Here is a 26,755-nt window from a genome sequence, read left to right on the forward strand (position 1 = left end):
GTGCCAGTGAATATTCAGCCCACCACCTCTTGATTCCTCAACAAAGCTGGCATCTGGATAGGTGCTGTGTGTGTGTGTGTGTGGGGGGGGGTATCTTTCTCCCATCTGCTGCTTTCTGCAGAGTTTTAAATGTCCACCTCCTGCAGGGCAGTCCCAACAAAGCCCACCTTCTTAAGTGTGGGACTGACTCCCAGTCAAGTGTGCCCTGGATGGCAGCCTTGGGGGCATTTAAGTACACCTCCCCTTCCTCCCATAGGCAGCTAGGGCTGGTGGGCCACCCTGGAAGGCCCTCGCGTTGCCACCTGGGTCCCCAAGGCTTGGGAAGCCCTCGCCCCACCCACGCTCTTGTCTGCTGGGCCCTCAATCCCGGCCCACGTGTCTTCTTGTGGGGGGGGGGGGGAAGGAGGATGATCAGGCAACCTAGGCCAGGTCTTCCTCCCCTAGCCGGCTCCAACCTTCTAAAGGCCACCTGCAGATGATCCCAGCAGCAGTGGCGTAGCTGGGGGGGGAAGCACTAAGTTTTGCAGGATGAGTTAGGCAAAACCCTAAGTTCTGCCTCGCGGCTCCGTTTTTCTCCCCCCCCCCCGAATGGCTCCGAAGGCGAGGGGCCGATTGCACGCCTCGGAGAGGCTTCCTGCAAGACTTAGCGCTTCGCCCCCCCAGCTACGCTACTGCCCAGCAGAGCGCTCGTCCGCAGACCACCGGTGGATCGGGCCGCCTAGAGGGCAGCGCGGAGCGGCCTGGCGGGGAGGCGCCCTCGGCTCGGTTCCTCCCCTGGGCTGGCGCATCGGCGAGAGGCCCGCCCCGTCCCCCCCCCCCCGCCCGCGAGACGCCTCTTGGCTCGCCTGCCGCCGCCGTTCCCTCCGCCAGCCCAGGTAGGGCGCGCTGTGGGGCGGGCATCGGGGGGCCGCGGACTCCGAGGAGGGAGCCCCGTCCAGCGGCTGACCGAGGGGGGCCCGGGCGAGCGAGCAGGGCTAAGAGCGCAATCCTTTGCATGTCTACTCAGAAGTCAGTCCCATTATAGTCAGTGAGGCTTACTCCCGGGTACGTGCGGATAGGATTGTTGCCTGCCTCCGGCTTCCCCGGCACAGGCGAGCTCACCTGCCTGGCCAGCCCTGCTGCTCGGCCTCCCTGGCGACGTGGCTGGCAGCAGGCGCTGGGCGAGGCTGCCGGGGGGATTCTGGGGCTCTGGCTGCCGGGGTCTCCTGGGCATTGCGGCCTTCGCCCTGGCAGATGTGTGGGGGAGCTCTGTGAGCCTGCCTGTGAGTTGCCTGGCGTGCTGCACAGTGGTGGGCCTGGGCCGGGCACCAGCAGGACTCCTGGGCTCCCTTCCTGGTGGCAGTGAGTGGTACAGAGAGGGAGGGTACTGGGAGGCACGAGTGGGGCTTGTGCCAGCCAGCCACACCACAGGGCCTGGATCCTGCATGCTGGCTCAGTGGTTTACGCCCTTAGAAACAGGTTTGGGATGAGCAGGTGCCAGTTTTGGAAGATGCGCTTCCCAGGCTGGGCGTGGGGCAGGAGGCTGGATTCCTGGAAGCCCCATTGGTGGTGGTGCATCCCTTCTGGGGCATTCCCTGCAAGAAGGCAAGTTTGCTGGTGCCAGATTGTGGCCCTGTTGCCTTCTGGGTGAGCAGCCAGGAGGAGGGGGAAGGCTGCCCAGTGATCCTGGAGTGGTGCTGGAACCAAAGGCTTGTGAGGGAGGGTGGCACAGTGTGCTGTTGCCAAACACTGAGGTGCCTGGGACTTCCCAGGCTTGCCACAGCCCTCTCACGCATGACTCACGCATGACTGCTGAACAGGCTCCCCGCTTGCTGTGTTGTGGGTTATGCACATGCTCCAGCTGTGGAAAGGGTCAGTTGCCTTTTTGTGGCAGTTAGAGGTTGGATCTATAAGAACAGACCCATCTAGTCCAGCTTCCTGTATCCCGCCAAATGCCCCAGGGAGCACACCAGATAACAAGAGACCTGCATCCTGGTGCCCTCCCTTGCATCTGGCATTCTGACATAGCCCATTTCTAAAATCAGGAGGTGGCACATTCACATCATGGCTTGTAACCCGTAATGGATTTTTCCTCCAGAAACTTGTCCAATCCCCTTTTAAAGGCATCCAGGCCAGATGCCCTCACCACATCATGTGGCAAGGAGTTCCACAGACCAACCACACGCTGAGTAAAGAAATATTTTCTTTGTCTGTCCTAACTCTCCCAACACTCAATTTTAGTGGATGTCCCCTGGTTCTGGTATTATGTGAGAGTGTAAAGAGCATCTCCCTATCCACTCTGTCCATCCCCTGCATAATTTTGTATGTCTCAATCATGTGCCCCCTGAGGCGCCTCTTTTCTAGACTGAAGAGGCCCAAACATTGTAGCCTTTCCTCATAAGGAAGGTGTCCCAGCCCTCCTAACCAGGTCTACTCAGAAGTATGTCCTATTTTGTTCAGTGGGGCTTACTCTCAGGAAAGTGTGGTTAGGATTGCAGCCTTAATCGCTCTCTTTTGCACCTTTTCCATCCAGCCCTGCCTGGAGGATTTGGCATGAAATTCCCATCTCAAACCTGGAGTCTGCGGGCCAGTCTGTGAGGCAAGACACCTGGGGTGCCCTCTGCACATACTGCACATACTCAGAGAGTGTCCTCTCTGCCACTCTTCTGCATCATTGCCCCAGGGCTGTGTCCAGGTTTTCCTCCAAGGCAGGGTGGCGGAACATCTTGGTTCTGTTTGAAGGACTAAAGTGCTGGCCCCTCAAGAAGACATGCAGGTCCATGGTCCCAGGAAGCTGCCCCACACAGAACCAAACCCCAGGTCTGTCCAGCCCCAGATGGAACGCTCTGGCTGCTGCTCTCCAGGGAGGTGCCTCCTCAATGCTCCTCTCTGGGAGGATGGCTTGTCTGCAGCCCGTCTGCTGGACTCCTGGGCCACAGTGCCCCTTCTTCTCTCCGTCTGTGCCCGGGGCCTCCGGATCTCTGAGGCCAGGCACTGGGAGCAGATCTGGGGGATGACGACACAGGCCTTGCTGCTCCTGCTTGGCTAGGGACTTCCCTTTGTTAGAAGGAAGTGCTGGCTGAGTGGTCATGCAGGAAGGCAAAGAAGCATGCCAGGACTGGGAGGCCACGCCACGAGCCCCCTCATCATCAGCAGATGATGGGGGGAGCAGAGGAATCTTGTCTGAAGCAAAGAAGGTGGAAGACTGAGGGCTGCAGGGCTGGCTTCAGACTGGCCTGATAAAAATGGCTAGGAGGGGCCTGCGTAGGCAGGTCTGTCCTGCCCCCTCTCCTTGGGATGGCCCTGGGCATGTGGGAGGCAGTCCCGTGACTTGGTCTTAATGGAGCGTGTGACCAGGAAGTGCCATCAGTTTAATCCAACGGGCGACTTGCTAGGGGGTGGGGGGGTGAGATTTGCTTTCCTTGAAATGGCAGGAGCTGAAATAACTTTTCTTCTAACAAATGCTGCCTCTGGGCCACCTGCCCACCCCCTGCTGCGGCCTCTTCACACAAGACAAGTTCTCCTTTGCAAAATGGTGTGGATTTGATGCCTGGTTGGACTGGCCGCCCCCCAGTTCTCCTGCCTGGTGGCCACTCATTTGGTCTCTTGGGAGCCGCAGTGCTGACCCCTGTGAGTGATGCCTCAGTCTCCTCCTTGGTCCCTTGCAGGCTGTCCAGTGCTGATTCCTCCCCTTTGGGTCTCACTGTCCTGGAGCAAATGAAGCCTCACGTCACATACCAGCAGGTAAATTCTGTGGCAGGGAAAGGAGATGTCTGGGTGGCAGGAGTGTTTGTGGGGGGCAGGAGATCTGCTCCTCTCATGCACACAGGAGCCTGTGGCCTGGTCCTGCTGACCCCCTCCCAGGGGTTATGACAAAGGCCTCACCTTCCACCCTCTGGAGCCCTAGGTCAAGATGGGCCCAGGGCCTCTGAATTGCACCCCGAAGGGGAGCTTCTCAAGGTGTGGGTGCCAGGCTTACTCTCGGCTTCCTTCCTGGCCTGCTTTGGATTCACAGGCTCTGATCACAGGCTGCCTACTGTCCCCATCCAGCCTCCTGGCTTTCCCTCCCATGCAATGGAGTCAGGAGAGCTGCCTGTGCAGGCTGCTCCCTTCTGGTTGGTGGTGTGCCCTGGCGTGTGGGACTTCCTGACTTGTGTGCCGCAGGGAAGCCAGCCTGAAGGGGCAAGAGCTGTGCCCGCTGGCTCCCTCACCTGCTCTCCCTGGTGCTGTGTGCCACAGGATCAAGATTTGCCAGGCTCACCCACATCTTGTCCATGCGGTGCAGTTTGGGACACTTGTGGCATAAGTCACGTGCCACCTGTGCTGCTGTATCCTGGCCAGGGTTATGGAGTCAGCCTGATGGGATGGAAATGTGCACAATTGAGTGGGAGACCGGGACATCTGATCTTACTTGGGGCACACAATTCCCCAGCAAGCCCCACTGAAATAAAGGGGGGGGGAGCACGAGACCAAGAAAATCCCATTTGCAAACTGTTCTTGCTCTGTCCTTGAGTACCCACTGCTTGTTTCAGTGGGGCTTGTGGGGGAGACCCTCTCTGGGAAACTGGGTGCCACCCAGGCGCTGTGTGTGTGAGCCAGCCCTGTGATGGTTGTGGGGGGGGGGGATTCACAGCCCAGTCTACACTCCTGTGCTGTGAGGGGAAGAGGCCACCTGCACAGCCAGCCGGATTCTTGGGGTTTGTAAGTTCTCTGCTCCTTCCTTCCAGCTGAAGACACTGCCTGGTCCTGCCGAGCTTCCGCTGGCCGAGCAGCCTACCCCAGCCCACCGCAAGGTTGGTATCACGAGTCTGCAAACGTCTGTCCTGCAAATGTCCTACCGTCTGCCCTGGGTTGCGTCCTGCTGACCTCCAGGGACTTCCCTGTGAAATGGCTCCTGGGTGGCGTTGGGGATTGCAGCCCTTCTCCTGCTTGTGTCCTTTGAAGCCCCAGTCGTCCATGTGTGGCACCATCCGTGGCTTCCATCCCCACTCGTAGCTGAGCCCAAGCACAGGTGACTGGGAGACTGGCATACTCTTCGCCCACCTCAAGCTCTCTTCCATCTTTGGTCTCCCTGGGGGCCATTTTTTGGCATTGGAGGCTGTTTGGAGCAAGTTGTCCACCCCAAGCCTTGTCCGGACAGCTCTGCTGCTCTGTGCTACCAGGCCAGGCTCTGTGACCAAGTTGTGGGCTTGAGCCCCGGGTGGTGTACGGGCCAGTCACTCCCACCTCCTCTCTCCCCCAGGATCTCTGCTGCGTGCTGGTGATGACCATCCTTGGAACCGTGCTGGTGGCTGCCCTCCTGATCCACACCCTTGTTCTCCCCTTCCGCGGCTCGGTCTCTGTTGGGAGCTGGGTGGCCGTCCCATACCTGGACAACTCATGCAGTGACCCCTGCCGGTGAGAACTGGGCCTCCCGCCTGCTGGAGTCCATCTCCCTCCCTGGGCTCTGAAGTGTCTGGTTCAGGCCCCAGGGTGGCGCTGCACAACTGCTCGGTTGTGACTGCAGAGCCAGCGCCTGCGAATGGTTCCTCTTCCCCTGGCCAGGACAATGGGGTGGGGTGGTGGGGGTGCTGCAGTGTGGGGCCTGATGCTCTGACCTGGCATGACCAAGGAAGGGGCTTGCGTGGGGGGGGGGAGAGGCAGAACCCATGGAAAAGGAGGTGGGCTTCTGGTTGCGTTGCCTCTGACCACTGGAGAGCATTCCTACGAGAATGAGGGCTACAAAGACTCACAGAGGCTCCCCAGCCACCTCTACCTCTACTGTTGCTTAAAACAACAGTAATAGAGGCCCAGCAGAGGTGTATACCGCAAAGAAAGAAGGGTTCCACTAAATCCAGGAGGGTGCCCGCATGGCTAACCAGCCAAGTTAGAGAGGCTGTGAAGGGCAAGGAAGCTTCCTTCCGTAAATGGAAGTCTTGCCCTAATGAGGAGAATAAAAAGGAACATAAACTGTGGCAAAAGAAATGTAAGAAGGTGATATGGGAGGCCAAGAGAGACTATGAGGAACGCATGGCCAGCAACATTAAGGGGAATAATAAAAGCTTCTTCAAATATGTTAGAAGCAGGAAACCCGCCAGAGAAGCGGTTGGCCCTCTGGATGGTGAGGGAGGGAAAGGGGAGATAAAAGGAGACTTAGAGATGGCAGAGAAATTAAATGAGTTCTTTGCATCTGTCTTCACGGCAGAAGACCTCGGGCAGATACCGCTGCCCGAACGGCCCCTCCTGACCGAGGAGTTAAGTCAGATAGAGGTTAAAAGAGAAGATGTTTCAGACCTCATTGATAAATTAAAGATCAATAAGTCACCGGGCCCTGATGGCATACACCCAAGGGTTATTAAGGAATTGAAGAATGAAGTTGCAGATCTCTTGACTAAGGTATGCAACTTGTCCCTCAAAACGGCCACGGTGCCAGAAGATTGGAGGATAGCAAATGTCACGCCTATTTTTAAAAAGGGAAAGAGGGGGGACCCGGGAAACTATAGGCCGGTCAGCCTAACATCCATACCGGGTAAGATGGTGGAATGCCTCATCAAAGATAGGATCTCAAAACACATAGACGAACAGGCCTTGCTGAGGGAGAGTCAGCATGGCTTCTGTAAGGGTAAGTCTTGCCTCACAAACCTTATAGAATTCTTTGAAAAGGTCAACAGGCATGTGGATGCGGGAGAACCCGTGGACATTATATATCTGGACTTTCAGAAGGCGTTTGACACGGTCCCTCACCAAAGGCTACTGAAAAAACTCCACAGTCAGGGAATTAGAGGACAGGTCCTCTCGTGGATTGAGAACTGGTTGGAGGCCAGGAAGCAGAGAGTGGGTGTCAATGGGCAATTTTCACAATGGAGAGAGGTGAAAAGCGGTGTGCCCCAAGGATCTGTCCTGGGACCAGTGCTTTTCAACCTCTTCATAAATGACCTGGAGACAGGGTTGAGCAGTGAAGTGGCTAAGTTTGCAGACGACACCAAACTTTTCCGAGTGGTAAAGACCAGAAGTGATTGTGAGGAGCTCCAGAAGGATCTCTCCAGACTGGCAGAATGGGCAGCAAAATGGCAGATGCGCTTCAATGTCAGTAAGTGTAAAGTCATGCACATTGGGGCAAAAAATCAAAACTTTAGATATAGGCTGATGGGTTCTGAGCTGTCTGTGACAGATCAGGAGAGAGATCTTGGGGGGGGTGGTGGACAGGTCGATGAAAGTGTCGACCCAATGTGCGGCGGCAGTGAAGAAGGCCAATTCTATGCTTGGGATCATTAGGAAGGGTATTGAGAACAAAACGGCTAGTATTATAATGCCGTTGTACAAATCTATGGTAAGGCCACACCTGGAGTATTGTGTCCAGTTCTGGTCGCCGCATCTCAAGAAAGACATAGTGGAAATGGAAAAGGTGCAAAAGAGAGCGACTAAGATGATTACGGGGCTGGGGCACCTTCCTTATGAGGAAAGGCTACGGCGTTTGGGCCTCTTCAGCCTAGAAAAGAGACGCTTGAGGGGGGACATGATTGAGACATACAAAATTATGCAGGGGATGGACAGAGTGGATAGGGAGATGCTCTTTACACTCTCACATAATACCAGAACCAGGGGACATCCACTAAAATTGAGTGTTGGGCGGGTTAGGACAGACAAAAGAAAATATTTCTTTACTCAGCGCGTGGTCGGTCTGTGGAACTCCTTGCCACAGGATGTGGTGCTGGCGTCTAGCCTAGATGCCTTTAAAAGGGGATTGGACGAGTTTCTGGAGGAAAAATCCATTATGGGGTACAAGCCATGATGTGTATGCGCAACCTCCTGATTTTAGGAATGGGTTAAGTCAGAATGCCAGATGTAGGGGAGGGCACCAGGATGAGGTCTCTTGTTATCTGGTGTGCTCCCTGGGGCATTTGGTGGGCCGCTGTGAGATACAGGAAGCTGGACTAGATGGGCCTATGGCCTGCTCCAGAGGGGCTGTTCTTATGTTCTTAAACTACAATTCCCAGGAGGCCTTGCAGGTCTTGTTATCTGGTGTGCTCCCTGGGCATTTGGTGGGCCGCTGTGAGATACAGGAAGCTGGACTAGATGGGCCTATGGCCTGATCCAGTGGGGCTGTTCTTATGTTCTTATGTTCTTCCTCGCTTGGCAGCCTGCCTGTGATGGCCCTCTGCCAACATCCCTCTGCCAGCGCTTCCACCAGAGAGGAAGGGGTGGTGACGATGGTGGGGTGGAGGTACCCAGCCCAAGCGCTACTGGCTGACAGATGGAGACGGGTGGTGGGCAGCAAAGTAGGGGCACTTGCTATGGGGCAGGTGGAGCCGCCTGCCTGCCTGCAGCTTGGCCTGACCCAGAAGCTCCCAGTGGTAGAGGCCTCTGTGGCCCCACATTTGCAGACCTGTCAGACTCGGGGCCCCTGCTGGCGTTTGAACAAGGGGAGTGTCAACTGAGCCCTTGGTGCTGCCTCTCCCTAGGGTCGTGCTGGTGGAGAGCATCCCAGAGGGACTGACCTACGATGACAACAGCACAGTCAGCCCTTCCACATTTGAGGCCTGGCTGAGGCTGCTGGGGGATGCCAGGCACTCTGTCGACATCGCCGCTTTCTACTGGACCCTGCGGAATGAGGACACGCACACCCAGGACCCCTCCGCCGGCCAGGTGAGCCACAGAGCCTCTCTCCCTGTCAGGAGTGCTGGGGTTTGGTCTCTCTTCCCAGCGAGCGAAAGCCTCTTAACTGGTAGATCCACAGAGCTGTCCCGTAATTGCAACAGTCTCAAACTGATGGACAAGAAATTATTTTTCCCGCTAGTTTGCGTGTGAAACTGGAACAAACGCAGAGCATGGCAAAAGTAGCTGGTTACACGGAGACACTTGGATTATGAACTGTGCCTGGGGAGGTTCACCAGCCCCATTTGCAAACAGGCAGCTCATTGCCTGGTGCAGAACTCAGTCAAAGGCCCCTTTGAGGGCAAGTGGAACATCCATTTGTTCAGGTTTTGGTTCCAGCAGCAAAGCCTTTTCATGCACTTGGAAGCTGTCAAGCAGTCCTCGTCCAATGTTTTTACAAGCTACATGTTCAAAGCCACCCCTTTCCCCTAAATTAGCAGCTGTTGGGGAGATGCGCGACTATGAACCAGTGGCAGAAAAGGTCCAAGGGCAGCTTCTGCCAGTCAACACGTGGCAGGTTTTAATTAGTTGCTGCAAAATGAAACAGACTATCATCGGCCTGCAACCGAACTGCATGTTTGTGTTGCTGAGGTGGGGCCAAGTCTCTCTGTGGCCAGTCAGCAAAATGCCTCCACCTGCGGCTTGTAGCCCACGTGCCCCAGCCAAGGTGCCTGATGGGGTTAACCCGGGGAGGGGGCAGGAGCGAAGGGCCCAGTTTCTCAGGGCAGGCGTGGAATGCGTGTTGAACGAGGGCCCCTCACACTCCTTTTGGTCTGTAATCCTCACGTTTGAGAGGTATTCCACCCCCTGTCCACTGGGCTCTTTGCAAGCAGTTTGGGGTGTGCCTGAGCACAGCCAAATGGGAACTCCTGGGCACAGAAGCGCCCCCGTGCTACAGAGAAGGCAGTTCTGAAAGGACTGTGTCAACCCTCCTCCAACCCTTGTTTTGGCAATAGGGGGAAGAAGTCTTAGCAGAGCTGCTGAAGTTGGCGGGCAGAGGTGTTGCCACTCGCATTGCGGTCAACCCCCCATCTGCCCGACTGCCCAGCAATGACCTCCAGGCCCTGGAGGACAGTGGTGAGTGTCTGCACCTCGAGGGGCTGTTGGTGGCCCTGCTTAATTTCCAGAAGCCAGGGTGGGAGGCAGACAGGGGCTCTGGTTGTGGCCTGTGTCTCCTTTGTAAGGATTGTGGCACCAAGACAGGTGTTGGAAATGCAAAAGCATCAGGATGGGCCATTGCTCTGGCCATTCTGCCATTGTGGCCATTTTTCAAAAAGCAGCTAAAGAGGAGGGCAGTTTGGATTGGAGACGCAGCTTTGGGGAGGGCTCCTAATTCCTTGCCCCCATGCGTGGAGACTGACCCTCTTTGGACACATGGACTTGAATCCTCCCCCTGTTATTTGCTGTGGAGGGAAAAACTTGCTCACTTGTTTTGTGCCTGTGAGTTTTCCCCTCCGAAAAGGGGAAACTGCAAATAGGATTCTATAACAAAGCAAATGACCTGTTTCCAAATCACCTGCAGGAGCCCAGATCCGCAAAGTTGACCTGCCCAAGCTGACCACCGGAGTCCTGCACACCAAGTTCTGGATCGTGGATGAGACGCACATTTATTTGGGGAGTGCCAACATGGACTGGAGGGCCCTCACTCAGGTGACCAGCCTCTCCCGAGGGGCCTGGAATGTTCCTGAAGGAACCCCATCCTGGGTGTGAGTGTGGGGCATGTGCTCACACTTCCTTTCAGTGCATCGATGAAGCAGCCATGGGTGCTCCTCTCAGACTGCATCACGCTACATTGCCCACTCTCTGTGGGTAGCCAAATGCTCTGCAGCCGTCCCAGAACACCCTTCCTTCTTGCCTGCAGGTGAAGGAGCTCGGGGTCGCTGTGTACAACTGCAGCTGTCTGGCCCAGGACCTGGGGAAGATGTTTGAGGTGTACTGGGCTCTGGGGCTGCCCAATGCCACCATCCCCTCGCCCTGGCCAGAGAGGTTCTCAACCACATACAACAAGGAGAGGCCCTTGGAGCTGACGCTGAATGGCAGTAAGGCTGGCGTTTACCTTTCGGTGAGTGGGCCTGTGGGGCAGTGTAGCAGTCACCTCTCAAGGCATGCTTGGCAACTCTGTGTTGTTGGGGAGATGTTCCTGTAAAAGCCCCCCAAGCCCCTGTGGCCTCTGCCTCTGGCTTTTGAGCTGACTCTTGGAAGCAAGACATGGCACAGCAACTCCCCAAACTCTTGGTTTAGGCCCTGCAGGTCTGTACCTGGGATCCACTCGGGGGTGGAGCTATGCAAGGGACTCCCTCCCTGGGCAAGTCAGAAGCACACCCACACTTTTATTTTGGAAAACTTCCCCCAGCTTGTCTCCACTGTTGTTTGTGACGGCAACCTGGGGCTCCCCCCGGGGCTCTCTTTCCTCCTTGCTGTCCCAGAGTGCTCCCCCACGCCTATGCGCCACTGGCCGAACGGAGGACCTCCAGTCCCTGCTGAGCGTCATTGACGGGGCTGAGGAGTTTGTGTATGTGGCTGTGATGAGCTATTTGCCCACCATGGAGTTCTCGCACCCCAAGAGGTAAGGAGGGGCCAAGGACCGTGGGGCCAGACCTGCCCCTTCTGTGTGCTGCCACTCTGTCGGCCAACAGCCTGTCCTGCCCCTTTTCCTGCAAATCTGCAGTCAGCGGCAGCCTGCTGTCAGTCCCAGCCCCACAAGAGTGAGGATGGGTGGGCAGGGGAGGCTGTGTTTGTGTGTGCACATCCCTGGGGCAGCTTCAACTAAGGAAGGCCACCAAGTTCTTGCTGCTTGCAATGGTGGCCCATTCAAGGCCCTGGGAAGACCTCAGGCAGGCAACCCCTCTTTCCCTGCTGCTTGCCCACCAACAACAAGCATTCAGAGGTAAACTGTACCTGGACAGAATTTCAGGCCACACCATTCCTTATTCAGGCAACCTCAGTGTGAGTGCAGAGGGGTGGGTGAGCAAGAGGAGACAGTGTTGGCTGCATCTCCCCCCACTTCCAGGTTCTGGCCTGTCATTGATGACCACTTGCGGAAGGCGGCATATGAGAGGGCAGTTCACGTCCGCCTCCTGGTTGGCTGCTGGCGACACTCCAAAGCCGTCATGTTCCCCTTTCTGCGGTCTCTGGCTGCCATGCAGGACAACCGCACCCACTACAGTGTGGAAGTGGTGAGGACCTTTGGTGGGGCTGGGAGGTCGGTGCTGTCGCCCTCAGTGGCGGAGGGTGCTCCATCTATCGAGATGTGGGGCAGGCGAGAGCTGCAGACTTGTTTTGTCTCACCAGTGTGGGCAGGAACATAGCTGTAGGGGGCAGTGTAATATAAGGGCCATCTTGTCTGCCCCCTCAGCCCTCCCTGGGAGATTCTGCACCCTCCTAGCAGATGGGGCCACTCTTGAGGGGTTGTGTCCCCTCCATTGACACACGACCATCTCCCTGACCTGGATCTGCTCCCATCTGCCTTCCCCTGCGGGTGGGTGCCTTGTTCAACAACAGCCGAGATCTCCCTTGACTCACTGCCCCTTTTTCCTCCGTCTCCTAGAGGCTCTTTGTGGTCCCTGCAAACGAGACACAGGCCAAGATCCCGTACGCCAGAGTCAACCACAATAAGTACATGGTGACTGACAAGGTGGCCTACATTGGTGAGTGGTCAGTGGGGCAGGCCCTTGGAGACAGTCAGGGGAGGCTTGCTTTTGTTTGCAAAAGCCTCGAATGATGCTGCAGTGAGGCTTAGCAGGGAAGCAGAGCAAGTGTTGGCTTTTGTGAGGGAAGCCAGCTCCTCAGAGCTCAGCAGGGACAAAAGGCCAACCCCTCAGCATCCGTGGTGCATCTTCCTTCTCTCTTCCAAAAGGGACGTCCAACTGGTCTGGGGACTACTTCCTCCACACTGCAGGATCGGCACTGGTTGTGAATCAGAGCCACGTGGAGCCCTCGTCCCAACCCACCATGCGGGACCAGCTGCAGGCCGTGTTTGAGCGGGACTGGAATTCCAGATACAGCCAGGACTTGAGCTTGCTGGGCAAGGGGGAGGACCTCTGTGGGGCCCGCTGATCGAAGCTGATGCTTGTTCTTCCCACACCCCCTTGGAGAGAGGCTGCCTTCATCAGCATCTAGCAGAGGCCACAAGACTGTGCTGGAGTCTGGGGGCCCCTTTGGACATCCTGCTCTGATGTGATCTGCACCAGCCAGCACCAGGCTCTTCCCAGCTGAAGCCTCCTGTAGGAGGTGGGGGTGCCTTTGTGTGGAACTCTCTCCCTCTCTTGCTGTTCCTGTCCCAAAGCAGGAACTTGGGGAACGGGGAAGCTGGCTAAGCAGCCTTTTCTGCACTGTCAGCACATGGTATGGCAACACTCATTGCCAAGGAGTGGCAACATGCATTTTATGAGGGTGGCTGCCACTCAAGTAGCACTTGTTAGTTTGGTAGAACTTGTCTTCAGGAAGGAGGCTCTTCTATCTGTTGGGTGGAGGGTAGGAATAGGAAGAAGTGGGTGAGGATATAGAAATGGGAATGTAGGGGCACAATCCTAACCAGGTCTACTCAGAAGTAAGTCCTATTTTGTTCAATGGGGCTTACTCTCAGGAAAGAGTGGTTAGGATTGCAGCCTAGAGAAGTTTCCTAGCCAAGAAGGTCCTGGGAGAAACAGACCAGGTCTGGTCCCTGCCTGTTCCTCAGACAGTTTCACAGATCAGTGCATGGGGTTGGGGGTGGGAATTGGGACAACAGTGGAGTGAAGCAGTTTCTTGGGTAGAGGGACCACGAGCCTTGTGGGGCTCTGTGTTCGTGTGTGTGTTTATGCTGCCCCTTCCACTGCCCCTTCACCAGTGCACAACTGTGCTGACCACTGTGTGTTTCTTTGCCCACTGGGGGACGGTGCTTGCACTTGCCTGGGGTGCTTTGGCATCCAGCTGTTGTCTGTATCCATCCCAGTAGAAAGAAAAATAAAAGACAGTAGAAAGAAGAATAAAAGACAGGAGTGGGTGCGTCTGCTGCGCTGTGGGGGAAGGCCAGGGGGCTGGCTGCTGGGGGGCTCTTTTGGGCTCTTTTGGGCACCCTGGCTAGCGAGGGCCTGTTGGGCTGCATTGAGATAGCGGGGGGGGGGCGCTGCTGAGGCTGGACGGGCTGTTTAGAAAGACCACAGCGGGTGAGGAGGGCTCATGTTGACAGTCACAATGCTGTCCCCCCTGCAGCATTTTGTGCCCCACTTGCGTGCACAGGGCTGGTCCTGGACAGGCTGAGCACCTGCAGGGCAAGGGAGCTGCGGAGCCCTCCTATGCCTGTGGACCGCCTGACAGTGCAAGCCTGCCCATGTCTACTCAGATGCAAGTCCCATTGTGACCAATGGGACTTACTGCCAGGAAAGTCGTATATGACTACGCAGCAGTGCTGTGGGGGGGGGGGTGGGGAGAGACAGCCGCCCACATCCGCAACTCCCTGGCTCCACCCCTAACCCTGGGCAAGGAGGAGACGGTGCCTTGCTGCGCCCTCTCCGCGCTGCCACCCATGCCCGGCCGTGCTGCCAGCGGAGGCGCTTCTGCCTGGCTCCGTGGGAAGGTTCCTTAGCCTGGAACCTCTCAACGGCTCATTGGGCATTATCCAGCAAAACCTGGAAAATGACGTCATGCGTTGTCGTGACGTCACATGTGACGCCACAGCACTGCTGCTCCAGGCGCCACAGGCCCTGGACGCGCCTCTGGATGCCTGTGCGAGGAAGGGGCATGTCTTCCCCCTCCCGCGGCGGAGTCCTCCAGGACTCGCTGGTCGCGGGATGCCTAGAGGCGGCCTCCGCTCGCCGGAAGTGGGCAGGGCCGGGCGGGACTCGCTGATCGCGGGGTGCCTAGAAGCGGCCTCCGCGCACCGGAAGTGGGCGGGGTCAGGCCCGTCGCGGCCTGGTGCAGCCCCAGAGACCGGCAAGGGGGCGGTGTGTTCCTTTAGCGCCAGGCTCGGCGCCGGCTTCCCTCTGCGGCGCCCCGTGGGGACTCCGGCCTGGAGGCGCGGCCGCCGCCACGATGGTCTCCGTCACGATGGGTGAGCCGGGGGGGGGGAGCGAGCGTCGCTATGGAGACTGGTGACCGAGCCCCCGTTGCTAGGGCGACGAGGGAGCCCCTCCCAGGTGGTGGTGGGGTCCTTGGCAGTAGCGTAGCTGGAGGGGGGCAAAGCACTGAGTTGGGCAGGGGCCCCCTTCGTAGCCATTGCAGGTAGGGGGGTGCAGAACAGGGGAGAGGTGGCTCCTCCGTTCTGTACCCCCGCCTGGAATGGCTCCAAAGGGGCCCCCTGCCCAACTCAGTGCTTTGCCCCCTCCAGCTATGCCACCAGTCCTTGTATGGCCCTCAGTGGCAAGGCAGGCACAGCCCCCCAGCTCTGCCTCTCTCAGTGCTGCCTCCTCTTGGACCCTCGGCCCCCCCCCCGGGAGGCTCTGTGGCAGGGCTGCCTCTTGGCTGCTGACCCACACCTCTCATCTGCCTTCCTTCCAGCCACGTCGGAGTGGATCCAGTTCTTCAAGGAGGCCGGGATCCCCCCAGGGCCCGCCGTCAACTACGCTGTCATGTTCGTGGACAACAGGTGCCCCACCTGGCCGCCCTCCCCTTCCTTCTCCTGGGCCCCCACTGGGGGGTGGGTGGGGGGACCCTATGGCTGGAAGGGGCGCTGGCAGGAGCCAGCCTGTGACACCCACCGCAGGAACCAGCCCGTGACACCCACCGCCTGCCCTGGAGCTGGATTTGCCTGGATCATTGACAGCTCTTCGCAGCTAGTTGTATTTTAAGACCCAAACTTGGAGGGCAACAGAGGCAGGAGACAGCAGGAGCAGGACTAGAAATAAGGGGGTCAATTATTCTTCAGTATACCACATTTTAAAAGCTATTTTTGTTCAATGCTGCATGTAAGCAGCAGGGACCAAATGTGTACACCTGTGAGCCAGGCAAACGTGGGTTAACAAGAGTAGTTTTCATAAGAAGAGCTCTGCTGGATCAGGCCAAACGGGACCCCTCTGGTCCAGCTTCCTGTATCTCACCGTGGTCCACCAGATGCCTCGGGGCACACAAGGCAATAAGAGCCCCACATCCCGATTCCCTACGTTGCTTCTATCATTCTGAGAGAGCTGGAGCCACAAGTGGGGGTGAGGGCACCCGCCCGTGGGGAACGGACGCTGAAGGCTGTCACACTCACAGCCTGCCCTGAAACCTGAACTGACTGGGATCTTCATAAACTCCTCACAGCTGGTCATATTTAAAAACCCAAATTAGGAGGGAGAAGCAGGTCCCAGAAACAGTGGAATCATTTTTTATCATCATCATCATCCCAAACTACATGATACACAGTTATTAACTGGTGTTGAGCAATTGGTACAAGTCATAGCCTAAGTATCAATTAGGTATCAGCGCATTATGTATGATGTTCCTAAAAGCACCGTTTTTTGCAGATCTGATGGTGAGATTATTTCAGTGAGCTGTAGTTGTTTAAAGTAATTTGCAAAACTTTTTGAGATTGTTCCAAGTGCCCCGATGACAATGGGGACCACTTTGGTATGTTTGGTCCATAGTTATGTGATTTCAGTGGCCAGGTCTTGGTGTTGTGTCATTTTTTCTAGTTCTCAATTAACCAGACGTTTCCATGTTATATCAAGTGTATTACGATGATGATGATGATGATGAAATTTATATACCCTTTTTCAACAGAAGTAGCTCACAAAGTGGTTTATGTAGTAAAAATAAATCAATAAATGGTTTCCTGTCCCCAAAGGGCTAACAGTCTTAAAAAGATACAGAAGACTAGCAACAGCCACTGGAAAAGAAGCTATGCTGGGGTGAAGAGTGACAGCTGCTCTTTCCCTTCTAAATATAGTACACCACACTTACGTAGAATTGCTGCAAGCATGAAATAAACTTAGGGCACAATCCTAACCCCTTATGTCATTGCTTTCCAGCACTGACATAAGGGCAATGCAGCTCTGAGGTAAGGGAACAAACATTCCCTTACTTTGAGGAGGCCTCTGTGAGTGACACCCAACTGCTGGATGCAGCACACGTCCCATTGGCACCGCTATGTCAGTAGTGCAGAGCACTGACATAAGGGTTTAGGATTGCGCCCTTAACTTCTTAAGTTATATTTGTGACACAACAGCTGATGTGTTTTGTTTCATATTTGATATTTTCATACTATTTAGTTTTGCTCCAGTCCATAACAAAGCAATAACTTACACCTTATAGAACCCTAAGCCTTATTTTTTTTTCCTTATGTTCCCCTCTCTGTGGAAAAAACCACCACATTGTATTTTTTCTTGGCATGAATAATTAACCTTTTGCAGTGGCTTTGGAAATGGTTTATAACAAACTAGTTTGGTTTCGTGGCAGTCAGGCAAGGGGTGTTTGGGGATCTTTTTCTCTATTTGAGCCTCTCTTCTCCAGCAAGCCTGTGGGTGGGAAGGTCCATGTTGTAGCTCCCAGGTCTGGAAACCCCTTCCTTCCCTGCCCAGGCTTTTTGCAGAGGGCTAGAGCAGCCTCCTCTGGGCCAGGCAAGGGTGTCCTGAGCACACAGGATGTAGTCCCCCGCTGTACCATTGTTGCCACTTGCAGGATCCAGAAGAACATGCTGATGGACCTGAACAAGGAGATCATGAACGAACTGGGCATCACCGTCGTCGGAGACATCATTGCCATCCTCAAGCATGCCAAGGTGGTATACAGGCAGGTGAGTTCCTGGGGGCCTTCTTGTCCTCTTCCAGTCTTTAGTGCGAAGGGGGAGTGGCTGCCCAAGAGCTGTATTTGACTGCCAAGCTCCTGGTATTTTGGGCAGGACCCTTGGACCTGTAGGAGGTGACAAATGGATTCCCCTGGCTTGGGGGGTGATGTGTGTGCAGGAAAATATCAACCGTGGGGGTTGGGAGGGCTTCCATTAATGTCCTTGACTGTGTTGGCTCTTAAAGGCATTCAGTGCTTCTCTGGGAACAACCGTGCATAACAGTGAGTGAGAGTTAGAGCAACCCTCAAAAATACCCTCCACCTGCTGCAGAAAATGATAATCATGATGTGTCTAACTACTTATATTTGCACACTTGCATGAGTTCTGCTTTAGATTGTGACCTGATATATTCTGGAAAGAGGTCCATGTCCTGGTGGCATCAAGACCTTATTACTGTGTCATGCTCTGTGTGAGGCTGCCCTTGAAGACTGTCCGGAAGTTGCCATTAGTTCAGAACATAGCAACCTGTGTGGTCACTGGAACGTGGCGGTTTGATTCTGTCGGGCTGCTGATTTGATTCCAGGCACAATCCATGGTGCTGGTTTTGACTTCCTTGTGGTGGCACTGCAATTATGGAACTCCCATAACTCTCCCATAATTCTGGAACTCTCGAGATCTTGAGCTAAGATCTGCAGAGGGGGCCCAATCCTATCCAATTTTCCAGTGTTGGCGCAACCATGCCAATGAGGTATGAGCTGCATCTTGTGGTGGGGAGGCAGTCACAGAAGCCCCCTCAAGGGATGGAGACATTTGTTGCCTTACCCTGGAGCTGTATTGCAGCTGCACCTGTGCTGGAAAGTTGGATAGGATCAGGCCCTGGGTGTTTAAAAAAAATGGCAGTAAAAAAAAAAGATGTAAAAACTTCTCTTGCATTTGGGTTTTTTCTTTAGAGTGTTGGGGAGCACTGAGTTACTGCTAATTGTTGCTCTGTTATCCACTTAACGGAGGATGTGGGGTGGGAGGGGGGGAAGGCAGCTCATCTAAGAGAAGGAAAGCTCTGATCCCAAACCTCCACTGCCTTGTGGCTATATCCAGTTGTGGAAAAGGCTTCAGGAGTCAACCTCGAGGCAAAATCAGGAGCCGGAGTCCCTGAGGCAGTTCATGGCTGAACACAGTCACGTTCTGGCAACTCCTGCGACGCCGCTGGAACCAACTGTATTGGCTTCTGCCTTTTCATTGGACCATTCCAGCGACGTGGAGAGGGGGGATTTGCTGCATGGGTAACAGTCTATCCTCCATGCCTTCTTTACCCAGGCTTCGCGCACTGGAGAGGACACTTCAACTTCGCCATATGGCGTCGGCACAACACGGGAAGCAGCAGTTTACCAGTTATAAGTCTTCGCTCGATTGGCGTAGAGCATGACGCCAGGGACTGCTTAAACCCTAGCCTCTGAGCAGCCCACTTGGAGGCAGGCTGTGCAGCATGGCCTTTCCCAGTTTGAAGAGACACTTTGCCAATAGTCTGAGGCAAAGAGGCAAAGAAGGAAGGCCCATAGCCAGGGAGACAGACCAGGGACAGACGGCACTTGCTCCCGGTGTGGAAGGGATTGTCGCTCCCGGATTGGCCTTTTCAGCCACACTAGACGCTGTGCCAGAACCACCTTTCAGAGCGTGATACCAGAGTCTTTCGAGACTGAAGGTTGCCAATACAATATCTCCACTTAGTGTATTGTGGTGGGGAGGGGGTTCTTACTGTTCGTTATGTGTTGTTTACGCTGCCTTCGCCTGCACGCCACTCTCTGCTATGTTTATGCTGATGCTCTTTTGGTGGTGTTGTTATTGTTATGCTTTGTTGTTGTGATTGTAGATGTTGCTTGCCATCTTGGGTACCCCAGTGTGGGGAGGGGCACAATGGGCAGGGTGGAAGTTGTCACAGGAACAAGTGCCAGAACGGGGGGGTTGTCTCCTCCTGCTGCTCAGTGCTGGGTTCTGGTGCCTTCTGTCTCCAGGAAATCTGCAAGTCTGCGACCGAGTCCATGGCCTCCAGTCAGAGCACCCTGCAGTCCGAACTCCGCAGGAACGCCATCAGCCGTGAGTAGTACAAGCAGGGCAGGCCGGTGGCTGCAGGGCTTAGGTTGATGGGCAGCGCCAGGGGGTCCAGCCTGAGGCGCCCCCACCTGCCACCCGTCAAACCTTGTTAGCAGGCTGGCCCTGGAAGCCAGGCCTTGCCTGCCTTCCTTCCTTCCCCTGCCCATCTTTTCCTGTGTGCAGGTTCCTACCTTGCTTCTCTCTGTACGAGGCAGGGCCTCCTCTTTTACTGCAGCCTTAGAACATTTTGGTGTTGCCAGCATCTATCCATCCAGATGTTGGCTCCTTTCCTTTCAGTCAGCCCCAAGTCCCTCCAAGCACTATCTGCTTCCTCCTCCTCCTCCTGGGTAGTGGGGGAGAGTCTGAAATCTGGACTGTTATTGCGCAGCCCCCTCTCTTCCTTCAGACAGTACAGCTTTTCCAGGGCTTGCGCAGCTGCTCTGAAGCCCTCCCAAGTGATCTGAGTCCCAGGTCCCTGTAATGCCCCAAGCCTTGGACCTAGGCAGCCCCCAGGCGTGCTGTGAATGGCTCAGTGCCAGTTGTGAGGTGGCTACTGAGGGGTTGCCATACTGCAACAGGAGGCATGCCTTCCTCCTCTTTGTCTAGCCCATGGATGTCCAAAGTTCTTGGCAGGAGGGCCATATCAGTTCTCTGACACTATGTCGGGGGGCAGAGGAAAAAAGAATTAATTTACATTTAAAATTTGAATAAATTTATGTAAGTTACATAAATGAATATATTAAGATGAACTTATATGAATGAATGAAGGTCTTGCAATAGCTCAAGGCCTTTAAAAGGCCTTGCACAAAGCAAGGCTGGCCTTTCCTTTGCTCCGCTGCTGCATCGCAAACGTGAAACAGCAAGCAGTGGAGGAAGCCCTCATCCCACAGCTCATGCGAGAGGTCAAACAGTCGCCCTCACACTGAGAGCAGTTGCATCGGGCCAGTGCAGGCTTCAGCAAATCTCCAGAGGGCCAGAGGCTCATTGGGGGCTCCCTGAGGGCTGCATTGGGAGTCTTCGAGGGCCGCAAGTGGCCCCAGGGCCTTGGTTTGGGCACCCCTGGTCTAGCCCATGAGCTCATGAATGTCACTGGCAGGCCCTGTTGTGTGGCCAGCTTCTGCTCAATGGCCTCCTCCTTGCTGTCCCTGCAGCCGCCACTCGGATGATTGCGAACAGCCTGAGCCGGGACTCTCCACCGTCCACTCCTGTCCGGAGACCTGACACCAGTGCCTCCAAGATCTCCGTCACTGTTTCCAACAAGATGGCGGCCAAGAATGCCAAAGCAGGTGCCTGGGGTGGGGGGCAGAGTGAGCAGTTGTCTGCCTGTTGTCATCTGCCAGAGTGCTGCTCGTCTGGGAACCTTGTCTGGCCAGCACACAGCTGCTGGCCTGAGGGCTGCTTCTCTGCTCTGCTGAAGTGCCAGTTGGAACACTGCCAAGGCTGTGCACTGCTTGGCCTTTTGCGGCTTGTGGGTGTGCTGCTTCCCGGCTGGGGCAGAGCAGGTCACTGTGTCTCCTTGTGGGCTGGCAGGAGGCAGGCTAGCAAAGGGAGTTGAGGATCTCCCTGAACGGGAGGGTCCTTCCACAGCAAGCCCGGGCCAGGCTCTCACCCCGCACCCACCAGCTTGAATGAACCTAGTACTTCCCTCTGCCTCTGAGGAACAGGGCAGGAGAGGCAGCATGCGCCCTGCCCACTGGAGGTGTGGGGTAGTGTTCCACACAAAGGAACAGACTGCGCAGGAAAGTGGACACTGTCTCACAGTTCTTCTGCACAACGGGAATGGCAGTGGAGTACTCGGCAGAGTGGTTGGGAAAACCTCTGAGCTCCTGATTGGGCTACACTTTGGGGGATCCAGAAAGGGCACAAAAGCTGCTGATGACAACTGCAGATAGTTGACGTTGTCACTTGCAAGAGCAGTGGTGGCTCCAGTTCTGGGGAGACCCCTTGCTGCTGTTGCGGGGAAATGCGCTTTAATTGGAGAGTCCTCAAATTGGAAGACTTAACGGAAGTGTGGAAAGATGGACTGGGAAAGAAATGATTGCCTAGAACAGTGTTTCTCAAAGTGTGCTCCGAGGAGCCCTGGGGCTTCTTCAGGGGCTCCACTAGCACCCTGTGAGTGGTCACCATCTGTCCCTCCTGCCTCCCCTGTTTGTGACTATCCTTCCTCTTTGCCCTCCTTCCTCTTCACTGGTATTTGGTGTGGTGCTTGGCGCTGCACCACTCCTCAGATGTGCTGGTGCTCTGGGGCTCCCCGAGACTCCTTTTAGAAGTGTAAAGAGCTCTGGAGACAGAAAGGTTTGAGAAACTGGTCTAGAAGTGGAGAAAAGGGAAGAATGCTTGTGTCCAGGCTTGTGGAGGATGGCTCTCTGCTGCTCTCTGGTGGTGTTTAAATGATAGGCATCGTGTCTGTTCAGGGTTGAGCTCCTCTGTTTGGAGTACTGGGGCTCGAGTTCATGGGGGGGGGGTTTCTTTCTCAAGGGCCATCACCACCTCTTTGTGGCAATAAATTCTGTAAGTTAACCAAGCACTGTGGGAAGGACTTCCATCAATTTCATTAATAAGGAAAGTGCCTCCCTTTCTCCACACAAGGTACAGTGTGGTAAGCCTGGGTGGTGGTCTTTTCCTCCCCCCACCTTTGATTGTCTTTTTCCTAATTGAAAGGGCTCCAAATGCTTTAGCTCTTCCTCACAGGGCAGGTCTCCATTTTCACTGTGCTGCCAGTTGCCCTTGTGAGTTGGGGGGTGCAGCATTGTCTTCTCTTGCCCTGACCCACTTTGCCTTGCTTGGCCTTGAGCCCAGTGGAGGTAGAGGCTCTTTCTGGAGGGAGAGCGGCACAGAGCTGAATGTTTGGCCTTCTGCTCCCTTTCTGTGGCAGTTCTTTGCAGCCCAGGAGCTGAGAACCCCACGGTCCCTGTGAAGCGCCGCCGTGTCACAGCAGAAATGGAAGGGAAGTACATCGTCCACATGCCCAAAGGCACCACTCCCCGAACCAAGAAGATCCTGGAGCAGCAGGCAGCAAAAGGTACAGGGCGACTTCCTTGCCAGCTTGGCTGACTTTCTTCTTTTAAAATTAAACAACTTTGTAGGACAGAGTAATTGGTGGGTGACTTGCCATGAAAATCAAGAGTTACAGTCCAGGCTCTGCACTTAAGAACATAAGAACAGCCCCACTGGATCAGGCCATAGGCCCATCTAGTCCAGCTTCCTGTATCTCACAGCGGCCCACCAAATGCCCCAGGGAGCACACCAGATAACAAGAGACCTGCAAGGCTTCCTGGGAATTGTAGTTAAGAACATAAGAACAGCCCCACTGGATCAGGCCATAGGCCCATCTAGTCCAGCTTCCTGTATCTCACAGCGGCCCACCAAATGCCCCAGGGAGCACACCTGATGACAAGAGACCTCATCCTGGTGCCCTCCCTTGCATCTGGCATTCTGACATAACCCATTTCTAAAATCAGGAGGTTGCGCATACACATCATGGCTTGTGCCCCATAATGGATTTTTCCTCCAGAAACTTGTCCAATCCCCTTTTAAAGGCGTCTAGGCTAGACGCCATCACCACATCCTGTGGCAAGGAGTTCCACAGACCGACCACACGCTGAGTAAAGAAATATTTTCTTTTGTCTGTCCTAACCCGCCCAACACTCAATTTTAGTGGATGTCCCCTGGTTCTGGTGTTATGTGAGAGTGTAAAGAGTATCTCCCTATCCACTCTGTCCATCCCCTGCATAATTTTGTATGTCTCAATCATGTCCCCCCTCAGGCGTCTCTTTTCTAGGCTGAAGAGGCCCAAACGCCGTAGCCTTTCCTCATAAGGAAGGTGCCCCAGCCCCGTAATCAATTTAGTCGCTCTCTTTTGCACCTTTTCCATTTCCACTATGTCTTTTTTGTGATGCGGTGACCAGAACTGGACACAATACTCCAGGTGTGGCCTTACCATAGATTTGTACAACGGCATTATAATACTAGCCGTTTTGTTCTCAATACCCTTCCTAATGATCCCAAGCATAGAATTGGCCTTCTTCACTGCCGCCGCACATTGGGTCGACACTTTTATCGACCTGTCCACCACCACCCCAAGGTCTCTCTCCTGATCTGTCACAGACAGCTCAGAACCCATCAGCCTATATCTAAAGTTTTGATTTTTTGCCCCAATGTGCATGACTTTACACTTACTGACATTGAAGCGCATCTGCCATTTTGCTGCCCATTCTGCCAGTCTGGAGAGATCCTTCTGGAGCTCCTCACAATCACTTCTGGTCTTTACCACTCGGAAAAGTTTGGTGTCGTCTGCAAACTTAGCCACTTCACTGCTCAACCCTGTCTCCAGGTCATTTATGAAGAGGTTGAAAAACACCGGTCCCAGGACAGATCCTTGGCGCACACCGCTTTTCACCTCTCTCCATTGTGAAAATTGCCCATTGACTTAAAAGCCATGTTCTTGAGCAAGGCAAACATATATGCCAAGTTAAATCATAAAACCCAGATTAAACAATAGGTTTAGTGACAGCTGAAATCTGACCATAGCTGGCCGGTTGGCACAAGTGACTCGTCTCTTGCCCCCTTTCCTGGGCTGCTGGTTGAGTCCAGGTGCTGGCCATTTCCTTTACAGCTCACGGTGGCTTCAGGGACTGTCTTCTCCCATTTGATCCTGCCTGACTGAAAAGGAGACCCTGCAGTTTGCCATGTTTCTACTATCCTTTTCAGCCACAATAGTTTTCAATGCATTTCCTCCTGTCATTGTTTAAACAGGTTTGCAGAGAACCTCTGTCTTTGACCGGCTGGGTGCAGAAACAAGTGCAGACACCACTACAGGAAATAAGGTACCCAGCCACCCTGGAGACTCCTGTTGAGCTGGCTGCAGTTTCCCCATACTTGGTCTCTCAGGCAGGGGCCAGTTGACAAAAGCAGAGCTACGGGGGGGGGGGGGCGGCGGCTTGCTGCTTGCCCTGGTCCAGGAGGCGGTGTGCCTGGGAAGTGCCACTTGTGTCAAGCCAGGCCTTGTGACCTGTCCCTGTCAGGCCCATCTCGAAGCACTCTCACTGGGTCTCCTGCTGATGGTTTCTTTGGATAGGGACTCTGATACTGCAGTAACCACTGCAGAAGTAGCATCTGCCTGGCTGCTACCTCCACTATGGGCAGCTGTTCTGGACGAGTCTTCTTTGCTCTCCTCCTTGCTGTGATCAGTGGTCTCTGTAAGGCAGAAGTATTTTAAACTGGTTATCTTTTCATACCCTGCTTTGGAAGTGTTTATGAAAAGCAATGGAGAGTCAGCACAATACAGTTGTTGCCTTGCACGGGCTTAGAAAGGTCTGCTTCCCCCAGTCCTTTGAGACCGAGGAAGAGATGTTTCAAGTTGGGGCAGAGGGGTGCAGTTGCCTGCCACCCTGCTGCTCATCCCGTCTCCTCTCTTGGCAGCCCACAGGAGTATTCAGCCGGCTGGGCGACATGCGGGAGGCAGAAGAGGACAAAGCCCCTGAGAGCGACGATGACGGCGACAGCAGCAGCAACTCTGTCTTGCAGTATGCGGGGGTGCTGAAGAAATTCTTCAAGCCCACCAAGCCCCAGCAGGAGCGCCCCATGCCCCCCGGGGTGACCATCCGGGCAAGAGCCACTAGCTCTGAGGCCCAGCCACTGCCAACAGCCACTGCCAGTGTCCAGCGCCTTGGAAGCAAGAGCGCAGCTAGCCCTGTAGCTCCCGTCAAGGAAAAGAAGCCTGAATCAGCCCCCCCAGGCAGCGTGGCCAAGAGACTGGGTAAGCGTCCCCCCCTCGCTGAAGCTCAAGACAGCAGTGTCACCAGCTCCAAGAGCAAGCCAGAGTCCAGATTCCGAGTCACCATCAAAAGGACTTTGGGGAGTGCCAAAGTGAGCAGCACCACTGAGGCCCCCAGCGCCCAGATGGACAACACGGGCACCGTCAGCGTCTTCAAGCGACTGGGCAGGAAGACCGTGTGAGCTGGCGAGGCCCGTCCTGTTTCTCCTCCTCACAGGTCTGCTTGGGGTCCCCGGACTGCTGGCGCTCAGTGTTTTTGCATTCTCCCCCATCCCGTTTGTAACGTGCATTGGTAACTTCTGGGCTGCAAAGTTTTGTGGATGGCTGTTTCGACGAGGCCCCATTTTGTTTCTTTCCAGCTGAGGCCTGTTGGGTGTCAGGTCAGCCTCTTCAGGACACTATTTGAAGCTTCTTGTGCCATTGAACAATCTCATGAAAGCAGCATCCACCAGTGCCATAGGCTGAGCATCAGGCCTGGCAGAACCAGAGAGGGAAGGAGGGGTCTGCTGAGAACAGACAGCACCCATTGCTGGGGTTGGACAAAGCCCCTCCAGGGCCCTTGCAGCAGCCCAGCTCAGCTCTTTTTCTGTCATTTCTCCACTTCCTCTTCCTCGGGCAGTAATGAATTGAGGGGCTTCCGTCCATAGAGGCATAAGACTTGTGAGGTGCAGTAGACCCCTCTCCCCTGCACGCTTCCCCTCTTTATCTTCACTGGGCTCCCAAGAATGGCAACTGAACAGTTATCCGGACTGTCCCCTGCTGGACACCGGAGCCATTTGGTGCATGACAAGCAGCAGGCTTCATCCAGTGCCAGAAGTAGGAGGTTCTGACTGGCTTCTGTTTGGCTCCTTTAAGGTAGAAAGAAACCCCTTCTGTGGCTTGGGCTCTTTCATGTTGTAAACAACATAGTTCTAAAGGAAGGCGGGGAGCATGTGATGATTTCCGGCATAGAATCCTTTGCTGGGCTGGTTCCGTCCTTCCTGCCTGTGCTCTGGAAGCAGCACTGCTCGGTTTTGGGGCTGTGGCCAGTTTTACTCTCACTCCTTTTGCCTCTCAGGGCACTTAGTTCATGGCCAAGGAGGCAGTCTTCCCACCCTAGGAAACCTGGGGTGCGAGCAGAGCAGATAGCTATTGTCTGAGAGACCCTCACAAGAAAAGGGTTCATCCTCTGAAGGGGTTGTGTGCTGCAGCTTGTGGGATTTCTAGTCGCGCATAGCCGTGGTGGGGGAGGCACTGGAGAGCCTGGCACCCCTCCCCCGAGCTGCTGATGGTTGAAGAAAGACACAGAAATCGGTTTTATGTAATTTTATTTTGTAAACAGCTTTTTAAGCTGGATGGTGGGGTCAGTGAAAACAAAATAAAATTAAAAATTGAATTGATAGGTCTAGATCACTTCTGCTGTCATATTCCTTGGGAGCTTGACATTTCAAATAAAGCAGTGGTCTCCAAACTGTGGGATGAAAATACCTGCCCCCTGTGAGTGCAGCACTTTGCATTCCTCCACAGCATCTTATCTTTCCAGCCAGTCTCTGCAGAAAGTTGCTCTGAGCAGCTGCTTCCTCCCTCAAATCTGGGTTCATAGTCTGCTTGGGCAA

At 54.8% G+C, this 26,755-nt stretch overlaps 2 protein-coding genes across 2 annotated transcripts; both read left to right on the forward strand.

The window, feature by feature from the left end:
- Positions 1 to 817: 817 nt before the first annotated feature.
- PLD3 (phospholipase D family member 3) lies at positions 818 to 13,572 on the forward strand. The gene is made up of 12 exons (XM_066638633.1): positions 818 to 875; positions 3,648 to 3,723; positions 4,707 to 4,772; positions 5,222 to 5,376; positions 8,421 to 8,604; positions 9,570 to 9,690; positions 10,136 to 10,263; positions 10,475 to 10,675; positions 11,040 to 11,179; positions 11,624 to 11,789; positions 12,161 to 12,260; positions 12,470 to 13,572. The coding sequence occupies exons 2-12, from the start codon at positions 3,697 to 3,699 to the stop codon at positions 12,667 to 12,669; spliced, it is 1,488 nt and encodes a 495-aa protein (XP_066494730.1). The 5' UTR covers positions 818 to 875; positions 3,648 to 3,696; the 3' UTR covers positions 12,670 to 13,572.
- Positions 13,573 to 14,492: 920 nt separating this feature from the next.
- Positions 14,493 to 26,535, forward strand: C10H19orf47 (chromosome 10 C19orf47 homolog). Its single transcript, XM_066638553.1, has 8 exons — positions 14,493 to 14,644; positions 15,091 to 15,178; positions 17,191 to 17,305; positions 19,306 to 19,387; positions 20,536 to 20,670; positions 22,260 to 22,406; positions 24,140 to 24,210; positions 24,806 to 26,535. Exons 1-8 carry the CDS (start codon positions 14,626 to 14,628, stop codon positions 25,340 to 25,342), a joined length of 1,194 nt encoding a protein of 397 aa, XP_066494650.1. The 5' UTR covers positions 14,493 to 14,625; the 3' UTR covers positions 25,343 to 26,535.
- The last annotated feature ends 220 nt before the right edge of the window (positions 26,536 to 26,755 follow it).

The sequence above is a fragment of the Tiliqua scincoides genome, chromosome 10 (genome assembly GCF_035046505.1).
Source record: "Tiliqua scincoides isolate rTilSci1 chromosome 10, rTilSci1.hap2, whole genome shotgun sequence".
Lineage (NCBI taxonomy): Eukaryota > Metazoa > Chordata > Lepidosauria > Squamata > Scincidae > Tiliqua > Tiliqua scincoides.